At 41.0% G+C, this 22,388-nt stretch overlaps 1 protein-coding gene across 4 annotated transcripts in view; it reads right to left on the bottom strand.

Moving 5' to 3' along the window:
• The window catches only part of NCOA7 (nuclear receptor coactivator 7), an 88,951-nt gene that overhangs the window by 5,361 nt on the left and 61,202 nt on the right, over window positions 1-22,388 (bottom strand). For 2 of the 4 annotated variants that reach the window (XM_082757408.1, XM_082757407.1), the window contains 6 exons: window positions 22,023-22,124; window positions 20,852-20,977; window positions 18,289-18,473; window positions 15,781-16,847; window positions 14,067-14,235; window positions 4,180-4,327 (listed from right to left, as the gene is read on the bottom strand). In XM_082757408.1, the coding sequence (XP_082613534.1) occupies window positions 4,180-4,327; window positions 14,067-14,235; window positions 15,781-16,847; window positions 18,289-18,473; window positions 20,852-20,977; window positions 22,023-22,124 (1,797 nt within the window). The remainder of the gene's footprint in view (window positions 1-4,179; window positions 4,328-14,066; window positions 14,236-15,780; window positions 16,848-18,288; window positions 18,474-20,851; window positions 20,978-22,022; window positions 22,125-22,388) is intronic. The other 2 variants (XM_082757410.1, XM_082757409.1) reach the window with 2 other exon arrangements.

The raw sequence follows: 22,388 nt of genomic DNA, 5'->3' as shown, positions 1-22,388 counted from the left end.
ATTAATACTCCTTTTCTGTCACACTGCGTGAAGCAAAACCACTGTATAGCATGGTTACATCCAGCACAGGCAACCTTAGTAAGGAAATTCTCAAATGGCAGGGTACAGGACAGCATGGCTAGCATGGTCAGAATGTCCTCGCACCCCAGGGACCGCCCACTGCTGTAGGGTCCTTTGGGATTAATAAAAACGGAGGTGAGCAGGTGGCAGCACGTGGTCAGTCTCAGACATACTTGGCCCCGAGTCAGGAGGCTAAAGCACGCTGACTTCCAAGGCACACTGCACACATCTTCTCCTTGTGGGAATCTACATGAGGACGCAAGCTTCTTTGTTTTCTCTCGCGCAGCTACTTGAAAATATGGATTATTTTCTCAGGCGTTAACGCATGAGAATATGAAAAAGTTTAAAATTTCACTTCCCTTTTTTCCAAACCACCAGCTTTTTCCTGTGTTTTGTTTTTTTTTTTTTTTTCCCCCCTTTTGTATATACAAGCCCAAACAGAAGCAATATCACAAAGAAATACAAACATAAATCAACTTTAACAGATATTTTGCGGTTATATCACATCAAAAATGTATTGAGTAAGAATCCAAGCATCCAGTTTTTGCAAGTTTTACAACTTTTAGAAAACTTCTATTTACTCATTTTCTTAAGAATTTTTGTGGAGAACACACAATAATACTTTAAAAGGTGCGTCAATATTTACGCTTCCAGTCAGGTGTGAATCCGAATACTTGTGAGACAGAGGCACAGGCTTCTGTCCCACAGCTAGAGTTAGGCCACACGCAACCTTTCCCTATAAAGCTGAAAACAAAACGAGAAGGCAAGCCCATACACCTAACCCCCATCTGTAGCAGTATGCAGCAGCCTACAACGTGCTGAGAGACGGGGACACGCTCCGAGCCACGTGCAGCCTGGGCAGGCCGCAGGTGCCAAAATGGGTCCTGAGGCAGGAGGGAAAGCTGTTGGTCCCCCAGTGCACCTCACAGGGCTCCAGGCAAGGCGAGACAAGGCGCGCTGCACACAGCCGTGGGGTTTTGGCTGGGCTTAGGGCCCGGTGCCACCATGGCAAACAGGAAGCAGCAGCAAGGGCTGAGATGGGGCTGATGAGGAAGAAAAGGGGAAGGAAGGAGTCTCAGCTACAAAACAACCGGGAACCCCTAAATCACCCTCCTTGGCGAGCTTATTACCACAGCAGTTATCTCGGAATAGGAACTTCAAAATGTGGCTGTGGAGCACTCAGCGGAGCTTCCCCACACCTTCCTACTAACCCCATTTCTAAACATCTTTTGCTGCACCCGAGGATTGAGCTTGCAGAGCCCCCCCCACGCCTCCGCCACCACTGCTGGAACTTGCAGGAGCTGCCAACTGCCAAAAACGCCCTGAGGCCCTACGCACGCCTGCCCCACGGCGGGGGGAAGGAAATGTACCCGACAAACCCCGGGTGCAGGGTTAGCCACACCACAAAGCACAGAGGGGGCTTTGCAGTAGGAGCAGGACTCGTGAGGAGCTCGCTGTGGGGAGGACAAAGCCCTGGTTCTGCCAGTCACGCCGAGCAGCTCCACTGGGACGGGAGCAACACCTCCGCTGCGCTCGCTCCATGCAGCCTGCATTAGTCCACTGGTGCCTCCCCTGAGCGGGGACACCGGTGCCCCAACATCCACATCAGGGGTTCGGAAAAGAGGACAAAACCCAGCCTGCACGATTAAAGTTACATGCCCCAGTGAAGGCAGGCAGTACTGGTATTGCTGCCTGGGGTGCTGGAAGAGCCGTGCAGCTGCACCCTGACCTCCAGCCCAGGCTCGGCCAGTCCTGGGCCCTTCAGAGACAAGAGGAAACCCTCTGTTAGAGCATTTCTCACATGGACAATTTCACCGAAGGCTTGCACTGTAAAATTAGGCCAACTTCAAACAAACAAGCAAAGAAATAAACAAACTACCACAAAACAACCCCCCCCCCCCAAACTGTTAAAGGAACATGGGTCTTTCTGCTTTTATCCCTATTCTTTCTCCACCTCCTGAATGTTTTATCTTCCCTCCTAATCTCCCAGGCCATTCATATTTTTAAATTGAATATATATATATATTTTCATTTTAAATCAGAAGTACCTAAACTCCTCTTACAAAGACTGTTCTCTAGGCTTCCCGGTGGCTGGGGGGTGGAGCATCACAGTAAATCAACAGCAACAGGTACCTGGGGGACAACATAACCAACCTTACGGATACTGGCAACCACAGAACTACTCAGCTGTAAACTGAAAACCACCTCCAAGTACACACAAAGCTCCCTCTTCCCTGCAGATGCCTGTTTAGTATCTAAATGCAGCTCTTTTCACTGTAACTGAAGCACACATTTGAAGCAACTTCACACTAAAGAATTGCAAAAAGAGTGAGATGCAAAATCAGTTATTTACAGACCACACAAAAGCAAATTAAAAGAATCAACAACTACAGAAACTGGATTGACAGCATCTTTTAAAGATTTTATGGGAAGGAGAAAGCAAGCTACCTAAGGCAGAAATAGTCTGTGTAAAGTTCATCTGAAAACAGCATATGTGTTTTACTAGGATAGAAGTGCTGGAGCAGATCCATGCTGTTTAAATAGGGACATAGTTCAACATACCTTCACTGAGGGTTCCTCCTGGTCAGGTCTAGCACAGTAAAGAATTTGAATATTCAATAACATTTGTTGCTTTTTCATCATCTACCAGTTTGAGTATCTACTGTACTTCTGCGCTCCAGCAGCAAGAGCTCCTGCCCACGAGTATGACAGACAGCAACTGCCCATGACACGCTTTGATAAAATTGCTTATATGCTTCTCTACAATTACACTTTCTGTTTCCCCACAAGGGAGAGTGAAAGTATCACAGTAATCACGCCCAAATTTGGGCTTCCACCAGGGATTTCCTGGCAGTCCTACGTTAAATTTGTGAAGCCTGAATATATTGCAAACAAAAGAGACACACCTTAAAACGATTTCCAGCCAATTCTTCCCCCACTACATATTTAAATAAAACAATAAGGGACAGGCTCCCGGTGCAGCTGGATCCCTCCCACATTTGTTCTTTGGATCATTGGTCCTCCTCCTTCATTTTGAATTTAAGGGCATACAAATAGCAACTGATGAGTGAAATCAAATGTAATGTATGACTGCACTCAGCTCTGAACAAAGCAAGGACTGACGAGTTTTTTTTCCTCCATCCTGCAGTTCACAAAGCACCATCAAGAAACCACAAAACTGTAAAAATAAAAGCTATTTAGGATCAGAGGTGCTGCTGCTACATTTCAAATGACAAGCTCCATTCCTCAGTTCTGTTTTTTAGCATACTTTGAAAATAGAAATGCTTAAAAAGCAGGGCAGTAGAATTTTTTGAACCAGTTCAAGACTAGTAATCAGATAACTTTAAAAATCACCATTAAGCTACTTCCCATTTAGGAAATTATATATATATATATATGCATATGTGTGTGTATATATATATATATATATATAAAATTTATCACATAACCGCAGCACAGAAACTGCTTCAGGGTTCATAAATATCATTAGAAAAACACACACAAGCTTATTTTCCCTAGAAACTAGATTTTATATGCATGACAAACAGACAGGTAGCAAACACGTGTACACCAAGTTATTAAGACAGCAAAAGCTCCCAGATGAAAAAGCCAAAAAGTCTGAGTATAAAACCTGTCCCTCTTACAGCTAACACGTAAACTTCTGTGTGCACCTAAGAAGTAAGGGTCTGGTATAACAACATCACACACCAATCCATTTCAACGAGCACAAAGTTGCTGGTGTTCACACATACATGTATGCTTTTTGGACAATTTATCAGTAGCATATAAATACTGTATGAATTTAGCAACACCGACAACATATGCCTGTTCAGCTTTGCAAATGGCTAACATAACATAACCAAAATATTTACATAACTTGTACTAGTTGCAAGCCAGAAAGCTGTTAGCTGTTTGCCTGCCATTTCTGGGGAGAAAAGAAAGGAGTACTGAAGGAAGATGAGTACATTTGTGAGATAGCTGCCTGTAGAAGGCTTCTATCAGAAGCAACAGACATTATAAAGAAACATTATAAAATCATTAAGAGAGCAAGTGCTAAGATTTGTAACAGGATGCACACTTGATGCAAACACGCTTCACGAAGTGGTAGAAAGCACTCACCTCCCAGCTTTTAGTAGTGGGCTCACTGAAGAAGTTGTCTATCATATCAAGCTCTTCCTTTTCTACCACAACAAAACCTTGCTCTTTGGCATCCTTCCCATATATTTCTGGTGACCACTGAACAAAAAACGTGTACAGGTGATCCACCCTATAAACAGAAAAGGAGAAAACATCCATTTTTCAGTGATCCATAAACAACGTACTATCACGTAGTACTGAGATGTCACCAAAGGACAAAAGGGGACAGCCAGACACACACAGGATACCCACACAGTTCCACCCTCACAAACCACACAAAGCAATAGCTCCTTCTACCTAACAGCCTGAAGCACTTGAAGGTTTCTCTGCTTTCTCTCCCTACAAAATATTTTTCTTTCTTTTGCTATACACAAATCCAAAGCAGCACGGAAAGACTAACTAACTAAGAGTAAGCCAGTCCCCTACAACTCATATTAAGAAGCCCACTGGTTCAGTGTTAGATCATGATCACAAAAGTTAAATCCAGAAAAAAAAAATCACTTTAATAGTTTGACCTCCCACATAAAACGAGCCATAAAGTATCATCAATGAAGTCTACACCACATTTCTAGCTGCCCTCTAAAACTTACAGAGGCTAACCACACCACAATTCTTCATTCTGCTATCATAAGGAAAACGAGCCGCTACTGACAGCTTGGTTAACGACATAAGGCCAGCAGCGAATGCATTTTCATAAATGTAGTCAGGTCTCAGTTGCTTTCTTTAAAGAGATGTTTTCTGACAAAATCCACAACGAATGGTGAACACATTATAAAGTAATTTAACAACATTTCATGTTACTTGGATTTATAGTGTATGCACAAACAAACTTAATATGAGTAATCTTAAAACACCATTTCAAAACTGTTGGATTCTGTTCACATATATAATTTCAGGTATTTTTACAATTATGTCTATGGGTTTTGTTCTACACTCCTAGCAGTAAGGGCTAGAGTCTGACGTCAGTTCTAACTGCAGAAGTGATAGTCCTAAAATTGTTGCCGGCTCAGAATGGCTACGTTAATTCCTAGTAAAAGTGATATCTGGGGGCTTAACTCACTTTGGCCTTGGGAGATTTTATGCCCATTTCCACTACCCTCAAAGAATAAAAGATTGACTTTGCTGCCTCATGTCCTCCTAACCACAAAAGAAAAAAAAGGAACAAATCAGCATTGCCATCAGCTTTTTCTCTTCTCCTTTGCACATTCACAAATGCTTCTGTGGTGCCTGGCTACTAGATGTCCCAGATGAATTTACATTTTTGTTATCAAATAAGAACTGTACCTGTGAAACACTTGTAAGACACTCAAGCACACACAGCTGCAGTATGTGAACACCCAGTACTAGCTCCTCAGGCATCAAGAGCCTCCCTTCACCAAGAACAAGCAACATGCCTAGTGCTGGGATACAAAGCCAAAATTTCAGCTGCTGTTCATAACTCTGCACAACTCCCAGATATGAGAGTGCTCAAGGCAGCAACGCACAAGCAATCAGCCTTCTGGATCACTCCAGCCGGTAACTGCCTGGAAGAGGCTGAAGGAGGGTCTCGCTCCCCACTGTCTGGGGTTCCCCCGCTTTGTAAGAAGCCGTGTGGCTGCTTGCAGACTCGCATAGATCTAACATTAGTGGAAAATGGAACATTTCTGAAAGCTGTATCATCTAATTTTAGTTAAGATCTTTTCCTCTCATCGCAGTTTTCCCACGTCCATAGCTGACACAGCATGCCCCATTCCTCTTTGCGTGTTCTGCAGAAGCTTCAGGAAGAGCAGGATGACAATCTTCTCACTAATTTGAGTTTTAACTGAGAAAGGCATTAACTTGAGCACTGTGTATTCCACGTGTGGTAATCCTACTCTGGAAAGTTAGTTACTTAATTCCTACAAACCCTAACACGAGGGCAATAAAACTAGTGGCTGCTGTTGCCTTGCTAAGACGGATCGGAAAGCATGCTCGCTCACGCAGGTGGTCACAGGAGAGCAGCATTCATTCTCCCATCCCAGAATCACAGAACAAATTTAGGCAGTAAGGCCCCTCTGGAGAGCATCTACTCCAACTTCTGCTCAGAGCAGAACTAACTTCCAAGATAGAGCAGCTTGCTCAATTTTGTCCATCTGCATCTTTGAAAATCTCCGACAGAGTTTACACAGCCTCTCTCTGCAACCTGCTCCATGCATAACTAATACCATATTGTTTTTTGCTTCCTTTTACATCTAATCAGAATTTCCCCTGATGCAGGCAGCATCCGCAGAAGGTCTAGCTCATTTTTATTTTGTTTAAATTTTAAAGCAGGTACCCAAAAGAAGAGGGGCATAGCCACTTTCCCCAAGCTGCTTACTGTGCTCTTCCTTACATGAGCCAGCCTTCATTAATGCAAAGAGCCACGATGACTGATGTTGAGGTTGCTCTCAACTTCCCCAGCTCCTTTTCTAGAGCGATGCTCCCAGGCCATCCGTCCCCAGACACTGCAGGGGCTGCCCCACCCCAGGTGTGTAGCTTTGCATTTGCCTTCTCTGAATTTCCTGGCTTCTGATGTGGAGTCACCACGTTCTGCCTCCTCGTTGAGGTCTCTCTGACTGGCAGCCCTGCTCTCCAGCGTATGAACACATCCCAGATTTAGTGTCATCCCCCCAAATGACAAGGATGTGCTCTATCCCATTGTCCACACCCTAGATGAAGACATTGAACAGTATCAATCCCGAAGGAAAACCACTTGCACCTGGCTGCCACTTTGATTACCTATTGAATTTCCAAGCCCCACAGTCCAGTTTTTCATCCACCTTGTTGCCCACTTGTCCAGACATTTTTTTTTTCAAATTTGGCTATGAGAATACTCTAGATTACTAATTTCACTAACACCACCCTTTGTTCTTTCCTTGTTTTCAGAGCTTGCCATTTCATGAAAACAGCTGTCTGTTTAGGAAAGCACAATTTGCCCTTGGTAAATCTGTGACAGCCGTCCCTTGCCCTCCCTGTGCCTGGGAACAGCTTCCACAAGGACTTGCTCCATAATCTTCCCAGCGGCTGAGATGAGACAACTGGCCTGTGTTCCCACAGGTTCTTGATTTTTCAGAAGATGGTTGCAGCATTCATCTTCCTACTTATTAAGGCCCTCTCCCAATTATCATTACCTTTCAGAGTAAGACAGAAAGCAGCCCTGCAATAACGTCAGCCATCTGCCTCAGTACACTCAGAAGATTTCCTGTCAGGGCCCATGGACCTGTGCATGCTCAGTTTCTCTAAGTAGTCTGTAACTCAGTTTTCCTCTACCATTGGCAGATGGTAAATAAATCCAGACTCTCCAGATTTAAGAAGCAGCAACACAAAATGAGAAACAGGTCATTGGAGAAGGGAGGTCGTTCTGAAATGGGATGCAGAGCATCCCTTCCATGTTAATAAAACTCTGACATTATGTTAGGCTGGTATTTCCAAGCTACCAAATGGCTAAAAAATAAAAAATAAAATAAAAAGGCCACTGCTTGAGAAACTCTTACAGCCAACCTGAGAGCTGCAAAGAAATGTATCATAGATCTCAGTAGCTGTTCTGGTGATCACATGTGTATGAGCGTGTCATGTACTAACAAGAAAAACCAATAAAAAAAAAATGCTTGGAAAGGCCCAAGATCAGAAACCTGAAGTTAATCACTCGAGAAAGAAATTATTCAAAAGCAAAAGATGATAATGAGAAACATTCAAATAAATACCTAGGAGATGCAAATCAAAACTGAAAGATGGGATATTGTTTAAAGAAAGAGAAAAAAGGGGGGGGGAAACATACTTGCTGCACAGTTGAGTATCAAAGTAAAGGTGCTTCCAAATATACCCATAGTAATGTACACACAGAGGGAACAAAGCAAACATGAAGCAAGTTTATGGTGAAGGTTATAAATTCATTCTGGAGAGTAAAGAACATAACTTAAAAACCATGACAGCAAAGTCAGAGTTATTATTTTTAAGCACTTTGTGAGCAACCTGAATCCTAAAAATTGTATTTGCCATGCTCAATGCTCATTAATAAAAGAGCACATTACCAACAGTCATCTGCAAGAGACAAATTTCTCAATAAATATTTTGATTTTATATTTGAGCAACCACCACATGAAATTTCTCAATAACGGTGATGATGAAATACTTCATGTTCCTATAGTAGCTACAAACTATATTAAAGAGTAAAGAGAAGATATTGCCTTTAAAAAAAAAAAAACAAACAAACAAACAAACAAACAAACAAAAAAACTATCCCTGTGCGTGTAGTCTATGTTTAAAAGTTTTAAGAGAGCTGGGAATCAAGTCTAGGTAGGTGATGCTGATTTTTGATAAAACTAAAAATACTGGGGCAGCTCTAAAAGTTTGGGAGACAACTAGCATTGGGTAAACATTGTGCAAGAACAACAGTAACGAAAGAGATAACTATTGCAATCATAATGCGCTAATTATCATGGAATAGCTGAGATATCCCTTGATTAAACAGAACAGGAATCTCAAAACTAATTCAAGAACTAATTGTTTAAATGAGATCCTTGTTTTGCTGACAAAGATCTGACACTTAGCAATACCATGTGCTTAGGCTTCCATGCAGTATCTGATATGACATCACAAGATGATTTAATCCATAGAAGTAGAACAATGTGGGAAATAGAAGTTAGTGACTTCAAGTAAATCACAAGTGCTGCTGACAAAGATTTCCAGCAGTGGGTGTGTGTTTAGATCACACAAGCCCATTTTCTTCATCCCCGGATGAACATCTGGGATCATTACAGGTAAGTACCTAAATTGTTTTAAAAAAATCTCCAGTTGTGGAGACTGACAGCCGCTGTTATATGAAGGGCTTTTCCTTTGGGCACAAAGGGGCACACCCCTACCAGAACTTTGTAGCACTCAGCAAACTTGTTCTCTGCTTTGTTTCTCTCCTGTGCTGATCAGGCGATACAACAGAGCACCAGAGCCAGCAGCATAATATGCCTGAGCTGTGGGGAGCTCCCAGGGAAGGACTCCTAATGTGATCTACTTCAGTGCTTCAGTAGCCTCACTAGTAGAAGGACCAAAATATATAATAAAAATCAAGACCAGCATTTTTATTAAATTAATTTTATATCATTTTCATGTAACAGGTAGCTCAGAAATAGCACTGTAGCCATTCTAAATAAATCAAGAAGACTTCTACACAGAGACATTTCACATCAGAACAGATTGTTTTCCCTACTGCTGGAACTGCAGTCCAAAACAAAACAAAACAAAATTCAATTTGTTTCTTACCAAAAGAAAGCGTAAACAGCTCAATATTCTTCAATCAGAAAAATATTCTCCCTGAAAAAAAAGTCTGGCAGAAACAATACAATTATTGCTGATAAAATCAGTATAAGACAAAAGCTTGGTGGAGTATTTATGCCACTGCACTGTTCAGTAAACTGGGCACAATCAGGTATGGATGTCAACGCAGTCAAGTACAGGAGGATGTATTTAATAACCAAAAGCAGAGGGCATGCTTGCAGGATGGGTGCTTTATCTTTGGCAGAATGACCCTAAAGATCCGGGATAACAGTTCTGAATTTTGGAGCCGGAGCTCTGCATTAACACACTGATGGCAATACTTGGTGCAATCCTTCAATATACAAACAAAGCACTGGTGGTTGGGTTTCTGACACTTGGGTGAGAAGTGCTGGAATACTCTGCCCACGGTACTCAACTGCAGGTGTCGTGGCCTAGATGAAGAGCCACAAAACCAAGAGCAAAAAGAGTCACTTAGTTTACAGGAGCAATACCCTGGTGATAGCCCACATTAAGAGGAACTGAATCCTGGTAATAGCTACAACCACATCCAGGAACCAGAAGCCAGAAGAAATAGGTACGCAGAGCACTGAAAAAGAACTTCTTTAAATGGCAAAGGCAATTTTCAATAAAACATTAATCAACTTGTCAAGCTACTGTTGATTCCTGAGAGGGAACTGTAAATGATTTTTCTTCTCACAGTTGTGCTTCAATTCAGGACTTTCAAAGTGACATCACCACCATAATATGACAACATCTGACTTCTCTGGGGTAGAGGCAAAGAAGTTTCCCAAAAATGAATGATTTCATGTTGACCATGGGTGAGAAGGGTTGTGTATCCTGATGACACATGTACAAGGGCTCCAAGTCCACTCACAGCTCCTGGCCTCAAAACACAGAATAGCTGAGGTTGGAAGGGACCCCTGGAGGCCATCTGTTAGACTCCTGATAAATAAGACATCAAAGTACTACTTTGTCGTAGACTATAAGGTATCAAAGAGTACTAGTATACTCATACAAGGATAATTCAAAAGGAGTCTAAATCTAAGCTTTATGTTACCTATTCCCCTCCATTAACAAGGGCACAGAAGAGTTACTTCACCATCAGGATCTTTTTAATCATCATCTCTTTATGCAAATCTCTGCATAAATGGACAGAGAGCATCACACAAGTATTGACTGTAGGTAGTTACACTGTAAGTTCTTCAAGATCTCAATTCCAACCCTATTAAATTCAATGTTTTATGCACTAGATATGAAGAAGAGTCACAACAAAGCAAAATCATGCTCTACCAAAAGAAATAGAAATATTAAAAACAAACAAAAACCTCATCTGACTCCCCAAAACCAAACCAAAAATCAGTGGGGAGGAGGCTAAGACTGAAAAAAAACAAAATAGCAGGGTTTGAGCCTTGCTTTATGTTTCCTCTGAGAATCCTGCCTACTCTCACAAAAAGTAACCTCCAAGAAAGAGGATGCCCTCCCAGCAGCATGATTTTAATGCAATGCATTTCAAAGCAACACAAAATATATATATTCATTAACCAAATCTGTCTGCTAAATTTCTATTATAGACAACCAACAAATTTACTTCTTGACTGAGGAACTTTTTAATGCAAAATGAGGAAATCATTTGCTAGGATGCACATTTGTAAAGAAAAATTATTCATTAGTATCTCTGTCCCAGCACAAGACATTCTCTGCAACAGCCTGAGGAAGTCTGCGAGTGACAGAATTACTCACCTACTGCTACTCAAAATCCACAAAGTTAGAAAAAATCTACATCACATTTCAATATCCTTAAGCATAAAACCACAGAGCACACAGACTCGCCCTCTGATACTGTAAGCTACACCCATTGCAAGGCTTCTCAGGAAAAGACTCGATCTTTTCATTACTGTCCAAAACCTTGAGTGCCTCTCTGCTCAGACAGTTACCCTGATGAGAAGCTGCCTGAGACTGTGAGATCCTCATATAGGACAACAGAGATGTCCATCTCCCCCATTACGTGCTAAGACATATGCCTCTGGGATTAAGCAAAGCTACACCAGAGTTGCTGATTAACTCAGCTGCGCTGCTCAGGATCAGCAGTGACGCTAGGCCACCCGCAGCACCCTGTGAAGTCATGTATAAGCAGCAGATCACAGGGCTCAGGGTGAAAATGGAGTCATTTTGGCTATCGGTTACCTAAGCTGTTTCAACACCAAACAGTAATAAATCACAGAAAAATACAGTTAAATGACCTTATAGAGGCCTTCCAGTGCCTGAAGGGGGCCTGCAGGGAAGCTGGGGAGGGACTCTTTTTCAGGGAGTGTGGTGGCAGGACAAGGAGCAATGGACTAAAACTAAAAGAGGGGAGATTTAGATTACACATACGGAAGAAATTCTTTACTCTGAGAGTGGTGAGGCCCTGGCATAGGTCGCCCAGAGGAGCTGTGGATGCTCCATCCCTGGAGGTGTTCAAGGCCAGGCTGGATGGGGCTTTGGGCAACCTGGTCTGGTGGGAGGTGTCCCTGCCCATGGCAGGAGGGGTGGAATTAGGTGGTCTTTGAGGTCCCTTCCAACCCAAACCATTCCGTGACTCTGTGATTTAACTTACACAGTGATTATAGACATGCATGCTAATTTCTTCACAATCTAACTTTTTTTTTTTTTTTATTGTTAGGAAACATGAAGATGCTGTACAAGCTACAGAGACAGTGTTTTATTTACGCTGCTTTACAGCCAATGGGACAAGAGGGGTATTTCTGAAATTTTCAAACATAACTTACTAAATTTAAAAATGTTTTGAAAGCAGAGTATATTTATTTTGATATGTGGCATCAAAAATACATCACAGAGCTATCCCAAATAGCGTATTGTCCGTGACCCTCTCAAGATGCAAAACCAGTAATCACATACTTTGTAATACTGGTAACAAATAATTCCATCAGTGAGCAGGAAACTACACCGTTTGCTTTCACACATGTCTGAGACTTTAAAGAAAACACCGACTTATTGGGCAAATATCTTGCATTAAAATGATGAAGTGGGTCTCAAGTTTAATTTTTGCCCCAGGTTCTGTGCAACCTTTTACACACCTACATGTTATTTAAACAGACGTGTGTGAACAGCACCAGAATGACCCAATCTTGCAACATTCACCACTATTTTGATAAAGATCCAAACAGCAGATGGGATGGCCAAGATTTGCCTTGTCAACAAACATGACCAAACACTGCAATAGCTCACTTCAGAAATTAATTTTACTGTTCTAAAAACTGAAGTATAAACCAATTGTCAATGCGTAAGTTTGTGTATTAGTGTGATCCCCCCACTAAGAATAAATTTTCTGCTTTTAAAACAAGACATACAGAAGCTACTTTCCCACTTTCTTTAGCAGATTCAGCTGTTACACGGAACAATGATCAGAGACAGCCTCAGTCCCGGTAGCTTTATTCAACACCGGGCACGCTATCTCCAAAGCAATAACCGACCTTGCGTTGTGTTGCAGCATCGCTCTAACCCCTTGAAGTCTTTACTCGCACGCCAAGCCAGAATTTTCTGAACCCACACTTTTGCAATCCCTGAGAAGCCAAGGACCGGGTTCAGCAGATAACACACAAACCAAAAGCTACCTCCAGCTACACTCCCAATGGCCACATTCCAGCTGGATTAAACCTCTCCCCCTCCTCCCGTGTCAGCAACTTCCACGCTACTGGTCTGCTTAAAACATTTGTTTCTAAAATATATGAAATAAACACTAACTTAACGCATATACTACAAGTTTGAAAATAAAACTAAATACTCTGAAAAAATATGTAAAAAGATATAAACTAACTGCATCTTAAAGACACACCACTGAAATTTATCACAGATTCAGATTCTTTCTTCTTAGTATCTATTCACTGGAAGTGTTATCACTAATTTCCCTATTTTGGTTCATCAGCAGAGATGAGAGTTGCTCTTGCTGCCTTCTAGCAAGAGAAAGACCAGGGATGTGATTCCTCACAGCCAGGGAAAAATCCTGGGTGATTTATGTGGAAAAATTACAGGCCTTACTTTTTTTTTTTTTTCCCCTATAGTACTACTCTTTATACATATATACATAAGGGCACAGACCATTTAAGTGGATTTTTATCACAAAGGGATGCATGGGGTTTTTTTATTTGTTTGTTTTCATGTGCACGAAGTCAGAAGCAGCCACACCCATTCAGTTAGAAGAGTCTCCCTTTTCCACTTCTTGTCCTTTGCTCACCTGAGGTACCCGTTTTTAACACTGGCACCTTCATGGATTCCCTGGGACTTCTGCAACTGCTCCACCTTTCCCTCACCTCCTACACTATGGCCAAAACCGTGATGATTCCCCAGTGCTTTTACCATAAGCTAGCAACAGGTGTATCATCCTTTTCGTCTTCCGTGTGACACTGACTTCTTCCTTCCCTCTGGAAACTGTAACTGGACCAGCAACAAACATTCCTTTTTCTCTGGCATGCAATAAAACGAGGGCAACCCTCTCCTCATCTCAGCATCCTTTTTGCATGTGACACCTCGGACCACACAGGGGAAGACACACTCAGCTCTAGAAAGCACTACACGTTTACAAATTAAGTGCTGTAGCTTACCTTTCCCGAGGAACAGCAAACCAGTACTCTGGTTGCTTTATCTTTTTACTGTACTGTTGAGACATGGTGGTGCTCTGAGACACAAAGGACTTTCTCATGGGTTTGCCTACTTTAATGCACAGAAACATTGGAGGAGTTTTGCTCTTCTCCTCTTTTGAAGGAAGCATATCTGAACAAGAGACAGAAGAAACGGACTGTTTACAGGACAGTACAACTACGGCAACTGATAACAGAAGACTCAAATTATCATACATGGAATTAAACCTAATGTCATTAAATAGCAAAAACGATTTAAGAAATCCTTGCTCATTCTAAACTATGGCTATTTATTCCCATTTCATCAGGGCTGTATTCCTCCCTCAGCTGTACAGCAGCGTACAGAATAGCACTGTAACTCAGATCACTAAGACGATCGGGCTGGGTGCAAACAGCAACATGAAGCAGGCAAGGAAGGGGGACAGCAGAAGGGAAGACCTTGACTACCTCGGTCATCACAGCCAGCTCAACAAACCCCCACGGCAAAGGGTAATGCCACTGCTGTCCCCTCATTCCTACTCAGTGTAGGAGTGGGTCCAAGAAACTGACCCAGCTAAAGAGCGACTGTGCGCACACACCAAGCCCAATCAGTTCCTACTGTAGTCAAACAGCTATACCAACACCTTTTGTCTGTACAGGGTAAAGCATAAGATTGGTTTAAGTACCTTAAATTGCCAGTTTGACAGAAAAAATGTTTATTAAAACATAACCTCAATCGCACTGAATTTGCTACAGAAGTTATAGGAGTACACATACAGCCTTCTTCTGGTTTTGCTGTTGTTTTCCAATGAGACCAATCAACACACACAACTAGCAAGACCTAAACCCTTCCAAAAGAAAGGTAAAATTATGTTAAGAAAAAGTGTTTTTAAAATGAAGACCTCCACTCTAATTGCCCTCCACCACCTGACATGAACTGGGGGTTTGCCCATTAAGCTCACTAGGCTAATGCTCTGGGAAGGACTAGCGCTCACATGTCCCGGGTGGTAGCAGAAACAGCAGTATGTGAATGTGCTACCTGAAGTGAGATTTCACGTTGTTATATGCTTTCCAGTAACTTCCTGAATTTTATTTACAATAAATCAATGACTAATCAAAACTAAACTATCTGTAGAAGACTCTACATATACTCCTATTTACCACTTCTTTAGGCATTTCCATAGCATCAAAGACACCAGAAGGAGGCGGTGACAAGAATACTAAAGGAGCCGCTTCACAGCAAAGCGCTGCTACGCACACCGTGATGGATTCTATCAGAAATACGCTGACCAATATCACTGAAGAAAGAGAAGTTATGAATACGGAGTGACACTTCCTATGCCATGATGCGTCCCTGTCAATATGCCAGCTGGGTGACATTTTATTGTCCTTCTTAAAGCCGGTAACCAGCAGTGAGGTTTATATGAGGTGAAGTTTATATAAACAGTGATCACTGAATACGGAGAGAGCATGCAAGCTACTTATTAAACTAGAAGCTTAGGGAGTTTAAAGGTGTGTTTTTTCCTTGTAAATATAAATATATATATATTAAATTATAATATACAAGATTAAAAACAACAAAAAAGACCAGTACTATACATAGAAAGAGGAAATTCAGAGCAGAAGGATATCAATTCAAAAGGTTACCATCATAATGCTGTCCAAGTCTCAGAGGAAACAAGGATAACCAGAGACCTACCTTCAATTGGCACTTGAATTTTCTGCAGCAGCCACAGTCTGATCTCTGATTGATTGTCTAACTGTGTTTCTTGACAGGTCTTGTCTACAGCTGGTACTAATGAAGAGTCCACAGACTCTTTCAGATCCTTTTCCTCTGCTGCTGCTGAGCTGATTTCTAATGAAGGTGCTTTCCTCTCAATGCAGCAGGAATCAAGCTCCATACTTTTAACTGTATGGACTTCATTAGCTTGGGACTTTGAACAGCTAAGTGTAAGGTCTATGCCAATTGCTTTATTGTTTTCACCTTTCTGGATTTCAGCCTTGTGTAAGTCTTCAGATGACTGAGACCCATTCCCATCTTTATTGAGGTAAAATTCAATAAGTTTATCTTTCTCTAGCTCTTTCTTAGTGTCCAATGCAGTCTCCACCTTACCTGTCGGGGAACTGACACATTTGTTTACTTCTGGAATAACATCTTGCTTTTCACACAGCTCTAAGTCTAAGTCAGCTTTAGGTTCAACACTGTCCTTTTTTTCCAAGGAATCAACAGTCAAGTGCTCCTGGACTTCTGTAGTGGGTTTGGTTACCTGCTGCTTAGTTCTCCCCAAGTCCTTGGGGTCAGCCAGCAAGCCTTCCATTACTGAGATTTTCCTGTCCAACCCTCTATCCACACGAGATGATGTCTTTTCCAGTTCTACAAAATCATCCCCTCCTCCTCCCAAAAGGGAGTTGTCTTTGGTTCTGATGTCTGAAACGTTTTTTTCTCCAGAAGGCTCCTTGGTGTGTGGATCCACAGCAAACTTTTCCAAATGCTCAGTGGCAGTGATATTGTTGGCAAACTCCAGTGACTTTGATTTGATTGAACCTGTACTCTCAGATGACTGAAGAACTTCAAAATCAGCAGACTTTTCCTTATCTGAAGGTTTTATCTGTTTGGCACCTGGCACAATGGATGAATCCCCATTCTGTTGCCTCCTTTCCTTGCTAAGGGATTTGAATTTGCTGAAAGGATTGATATCTTTCTCAGAGGAAAGGTCTTCCCATTCTCCTGGCCTGTACAGAGGACAAAGATCCTTTGGTATGTCACTGCCAGGGGAAATGGCGGATGTACATAGGATGTTAAAAGCAAAATGGAAACAAAAAAAAAAATGGAAAAAAAAAAATGAATAATACAGCAACTTAAAGTCTGAAACTCAACTCAAAATTACTTTCTCCAAAAGAAACATACACCAGTGGAAATAAATGACTTTAAAGAAAACAGGAAAATGTGGAAAGGATAATACCAAAATAAAACAAGTAAATTACTTTACAGACTATGAGACACAGGTGAAGAAATGGTACAGATGTCATAAGAATGTGCAAGTCATCAGAAGTTCAGTGACCAAAAGAAAACACGGGACATGTATTTAGCTGCTGGAATTTAATTCATATCACATTAATATTGTTACTTCCCACACCTGACAACGTGTCAGGCTATACTGATTGGTAGTTCAATGTTTTTTTCATGCCTTCCTAGTCAGTAAAAATGCATTTTTGAGAAGAAAGAAAATCAGAGAGAAGCTGTACCCTGTTTAAACATGTTTACTGCAAAGTGGTAACTGTCAACACATCTTTTTTCCTTTTGCTTTTATCCAACACTAAAACCTACTACTTAATGCAGACTTCCACAAAGATTTATTTTTAATGCAAGATAATCATGAAACATTTTTAAAAGGAAAATTCTTAAAAACTTAACAGCACACAGCAAACTGTGTAAGCTCTTTCTTACTGCTGAAAAGTCTGAGGTGAATAAGAATGCAAGACTTTCAACACTTAGGAGTTACTGACAAGTTACTAGACACTCTAGTGACGAGCGTAACACAAGTATCTAGAATATTTTTCTTGAAATAAGAAAATGGTGCAAAGTAGATGAGTTTCCATCTTGCTTAGAACAAATTAAGCTTACACTACACTTAAACATACTTATGCTACACTTAAATAAAACTAAGCTCTCTCCCACTCCCCAAGACCATTAACTATTATAAATTCTAACTACCAAAGCTTCTCTGGTTCTGAATTGGAAGTATTCTACAAAATGATATTTTTGTAAGTCCTGAAGACAGCAGTTATGGTCTTATCTTCAAAGGTTTTAAATAATACTCTCAGAATGGTCCTGGAAACAGCAAATGCATTCAGAAGAAACCGCCTTCACTTCCACTGCAATAACCTTAGAGACCAGATAGCACAAGAGCCCAACCAAGGCTTGTCATTGGTATTTTTTTTTTTTTTTTTACTGGTCTCCTTTGCACTGCAATTCCCATATTCATGACCCATTTCTCTCTGACACTGAATTCCTCTAAGCATTAAGCAAAAGAACAACATCATTCCACTGAATCATTCCTTAGTTGGCATTTTCATCCCCTGATTTCTTATATTCTACTGCATTCTGTGATTAAAGCCCTTTCCCCACCACGTCCCTCCATATCCATGACCCTCAGGGAAAATATGTAAACATAAGTTCAGGAAAGAACACAAGAACACTCCTTACGATGGCAATGCATCTTTAATCTTCATGTGAGAGATGTCATTGTAGAGAGCTATAGAGACAACCTCCTCCATGGGGCAGATTAATCCATATTCTTCACAGCCATTCTCAATCACCAGAGGATCAGATTTATGCGGGTCAAACATGATGTTATTTGGAGTTACTATCATCACTCCTCCAACTACACCCTGCAACAGAAGAAGGAAAGAGTTAACATATCACATGCAATTGACTTATTAGCATTTAGGCTACTAGACTAAAAATAAAAAATAAAATCACCAAACTCTCACCTGCCTTTTCAAATCTCCATCACACAATGCTTAGTAACAAAACATTTTTTCCAATTGCATCAAGTCAGACATTGTAAGGACAGTAAAGAAAAAGACATCCAAGTTTCTGGCTAGTAAGGAGGAACAGCTGAACTACTCAACTTTCAGTGTTGGCTGCTACAAGCTAGAGCTGCAGACTGATAAGCAACCTCAGACAAAATTGGGTAGTGGATTTAAAAAACAAACAAGCAAATTTATCCTAGATACAGCCACCCTCACACAATATATGAATTTATACGCAACTAGCATACCTGAAGGTAGTCTTCGTCATGGAAATGCCAAGGTTACCATGCTAAGCTAAATTCAAAATCCTCTTGATTTGGAATTCCAAGTGGTACACACAAAAAGCTTTTATATATAGTACCTAATATGAAGCAGTTTTTCCTGGTTGGTACCTCTGATTCAAGCATATTTTGCACAGCTGTAGAAGATGCATTTAATTCACAGAAACATGATCTAGCCATCTACTCAATAAAAGACTGCATCAGCCATCATTTAACCTGTGACATCTGACCATATTTCAAGGTTTACAAAGGAGATTTCTATTGTTTTGGTCCTGCACCCTCTCTTCCAGACAAGCTACAAACTTCACCAGACCAACTCTTTTTGTGCTGTGCTCGAATCATCACATATGACAAATAGGAGCCACAGTTTAACAGGAATGACCAACACTGTGCATAATACCAATTATTCAAGGTCATCTGCAAAGCAGGCCAGGGAAGATGAACAAATAGGCAGGTAAAGAACCACAGTTTGTGTTTATTTGTTTGGTGTGTGTGTTTTGTTTGTTTTTGTTTTGTTTTTAACTGGGGAGACAAAGTTGATGGCTTGGCACTGGCAAATGAGTGCATGTGTGCCTGCTCTCTTGTAAAGCAGGGTCTGTAAGTCTCCCCCATATGCTTCTCCTATATGACAAGTACACGGGGTACACACATTTGTCTTTGGATGAAAGAATCAAAATCAAGTGCAGAAGCTTCTTCCCCAGGTATGTACTCTATCTGTCCCGATGAGCAACACACCAGTAGGCTGTACTGCCCCCCACTCACTTCAGGAAGCAAGGCAACAAGGGATTCTAGTTACACTGACAAAGATGGTGTCCCACATTCCACTGCTTTGACTGCAAACAAATTACTTTTTCAGCCCTGGAGCAAAAAAGAAAAAAAAAAAAAAAAAAAAGGCAATCTGCATTCTCTACCTCTAGCAGCATGTAACAAAGCAATCGTGTTGCCCTAACCTACATGCAAGGCATCAAGTAGCCCCTCCATTGCTTCCTACAAAATAAGAGTCTATGGAAATCGCAAAGCAGTTCAATGCTGTCCTCATCCATTCCATGTGCAAAAATAAACCAAAAACTCTAAACACATCCATCGTATGGAATTCACAGGATTAAGGTGGAAAATATATCTTTAAACCACAGTGGTTAGTATGTCCATTGTTATACATTCCAGAGAACAAAAAAGCCCAAACATGCAGACATCTAACTAAAAACAGAGTCAACAAGAGAACACGTGTTGAAGAGCAGGTATATGAAAGCAGACAGTTCAAGAACATGAAGTATTGCAACCTTGAGAAGAGAATAGGGTCAAGATACTGCATAAGTGTTTGTGCCTTCACTTCTAAAACTGCTGCTGTAAAATTTAGGGTTGCATTCCTACCGGGAACATGTATGTCACAAGAATGCTTCTAAGGAAAAGAAAGAAAAGGTCTTCTCATGCAATATTTATATCTTGGAGTTTGTGTGACATTTATTAGAAAATGCACAACTAATACGAACATATTTGGAAACAATCTGGAAAGAGTTAAATGAGTTAATTTTTAGCTTAAAGCCATAAATGAAATAGATAGGGATGTGTTCATCTTATAAAGCTGTTGCACAACTTGATGCAACTAGACAACTAATCCTGAATTGTCTGAACTCTGAAGTGCAGTTTTCTGTGTCAAACAAACTCTGAAGCAGATATTTCTGGTTAAGTCATGGTAAGGGAATGAAGGTGGTTAGAAGAGCTGTTCCTCCATAAAGCAGTTATCGTAACATTAAAAAAATAAAACCCAAAATCATACTGCATGTCACCATGGCAGCAATAAACATAGCAGTGACAGATAAAGCCACAACATTCATGTTCTGTACAAACATAGAATACGCCTGGCTCCCACAGTGCTCATTTCTCACGTTATCCACACAGATTTTGCTTTTAAAGTATCTTAGACAATTCCGAAAAAGCCGAAGTTCCACCTACCTTACCATCTGTGAAGTAACGACAATTCATTTTTAAAAATTTGACAACCACGGGCTCATCCTCTTCGGAGGTGGAAGACAGGACTCTCTCAACTGGTTTGAAGGCCTTTCTTGCCAAATCAGCATCCTTAAACAAGAAAAAGCTCAGTGCAAAGCAACAGAACCAGAACAATCTACTTCTAGACTTTGGGCAACTAAAAAAGCAAGTTTAAGCAAAAAAGAAGGTAGTTGGTTAAGGAAGAAAAATGATGGCCATGAATGCGTAGGTACGTATGTACATTTAAAACCGTATGCTCTAAGGAAGAAAAACCTTGTAACATTGCAAAAAATCCCTCCATACAAATAACAGGCAAGAAATTCAGAAACGTCAAGCTCTGCATGCAGCTCACAGTATTTCAGTGAGGTAGTCTCATTAAGAGAGGGCCAGTCCTGCCGCCCCATCCACACACAGTGCGGCCTCACTGGCACTGGTGTTGATTCCCATGCAGGTGGCACAGAGGGGTAGGGCTAAGGTTAAATCCAATAATTCACTCCAGGCTTCTCTACACTCTCTCTCTTAATTAGTTATGGATTTGAAGTGTCTAACTGCTTTGGTATCAGCAGATGGACAGCTAAACTCCCTGAAAATGCTACCTACAACCACCCTTCTGTGTAAAATGAAAGTTGAACTATGTCAGTGCGTTTCACAAAGATTAAATCCAGCAGTCTTGGGTACAACCATAGTACACTTGCTAGAAAGATACTGGCTGCTCAGACAAACTAATATTCCCATGCTAAGGCATCCCCATGCAGGATCAGGGCTGAAGAGCAGCAGAAAAAAAACTGCACAAAAAGCATAGAAATCTCCATGGTGAAAAAGTAAATACTTCTTTAGTTCTAACTTTCTATTCTTTAGAAACCACACACTACACTATTTCCAATTGCTCTGATATACACTGGGCCCAAACGATCTTTTATGGGGCTTCTCTGCTCAAACAGAACCCTTGATTTGGATTATTTTAAGTGGAGGCAATATTTGTAGTACAACAAATTAAAATTAATGTTTCTCAGCACTATACATGAGGCCTGAATTGCAACTTTAAAACCAAGCTATTTACACAGGCCTGAATCTCAGCTTCAGAATCAGAAATAGTTTTGTGAGCACAAGATCAGTGAAACAACGTTTGACTTACAGGGAGTTTATCGTATTCAGCATCTGATGATGAAGGAGAAACGGGAGCACCAGGACTGAAAGATGACAGCCTGGCAGCATTTGTTTCTGGCACAAAGAGAATCTAAATACAAAAACATGTCAAAATGTTAGGAAAAAGTTTTTAAAAAGTTATTTGCTACAAATACTACTTTCTACTAGAAAGACAAACCAATATTGATTGCTTGTGATTGCAACGCAGTCCTTAACTACTACTTATTCTAGAATCCATCTTCATTAATGGTGATGGTGGGGTATGTGCAGGTCTAATTACAGAATCTATTTCTATGTGTTTGTTTTTTTTTCCCCCCAGAACAGGCCAGAAAATAACACATTTTCCACACAAAGA

The sequence above is a fragment of the Aythya marila genome (assembly GCF_965140915.1).
Source record: "Aythya marila genome assembly, chromosome: 3".
In the NCBI taxonomy this organism is placed as follows: Eukaryota; Metazoa; Chordata; class Aves; order Anseriformes; family Anatidae; genus Aythya; species Aythya marila.
Note: the sequence above shows the minus strand (reverse complement) of the source record. Positions and strands in the feature narration are given on the sequence as shown.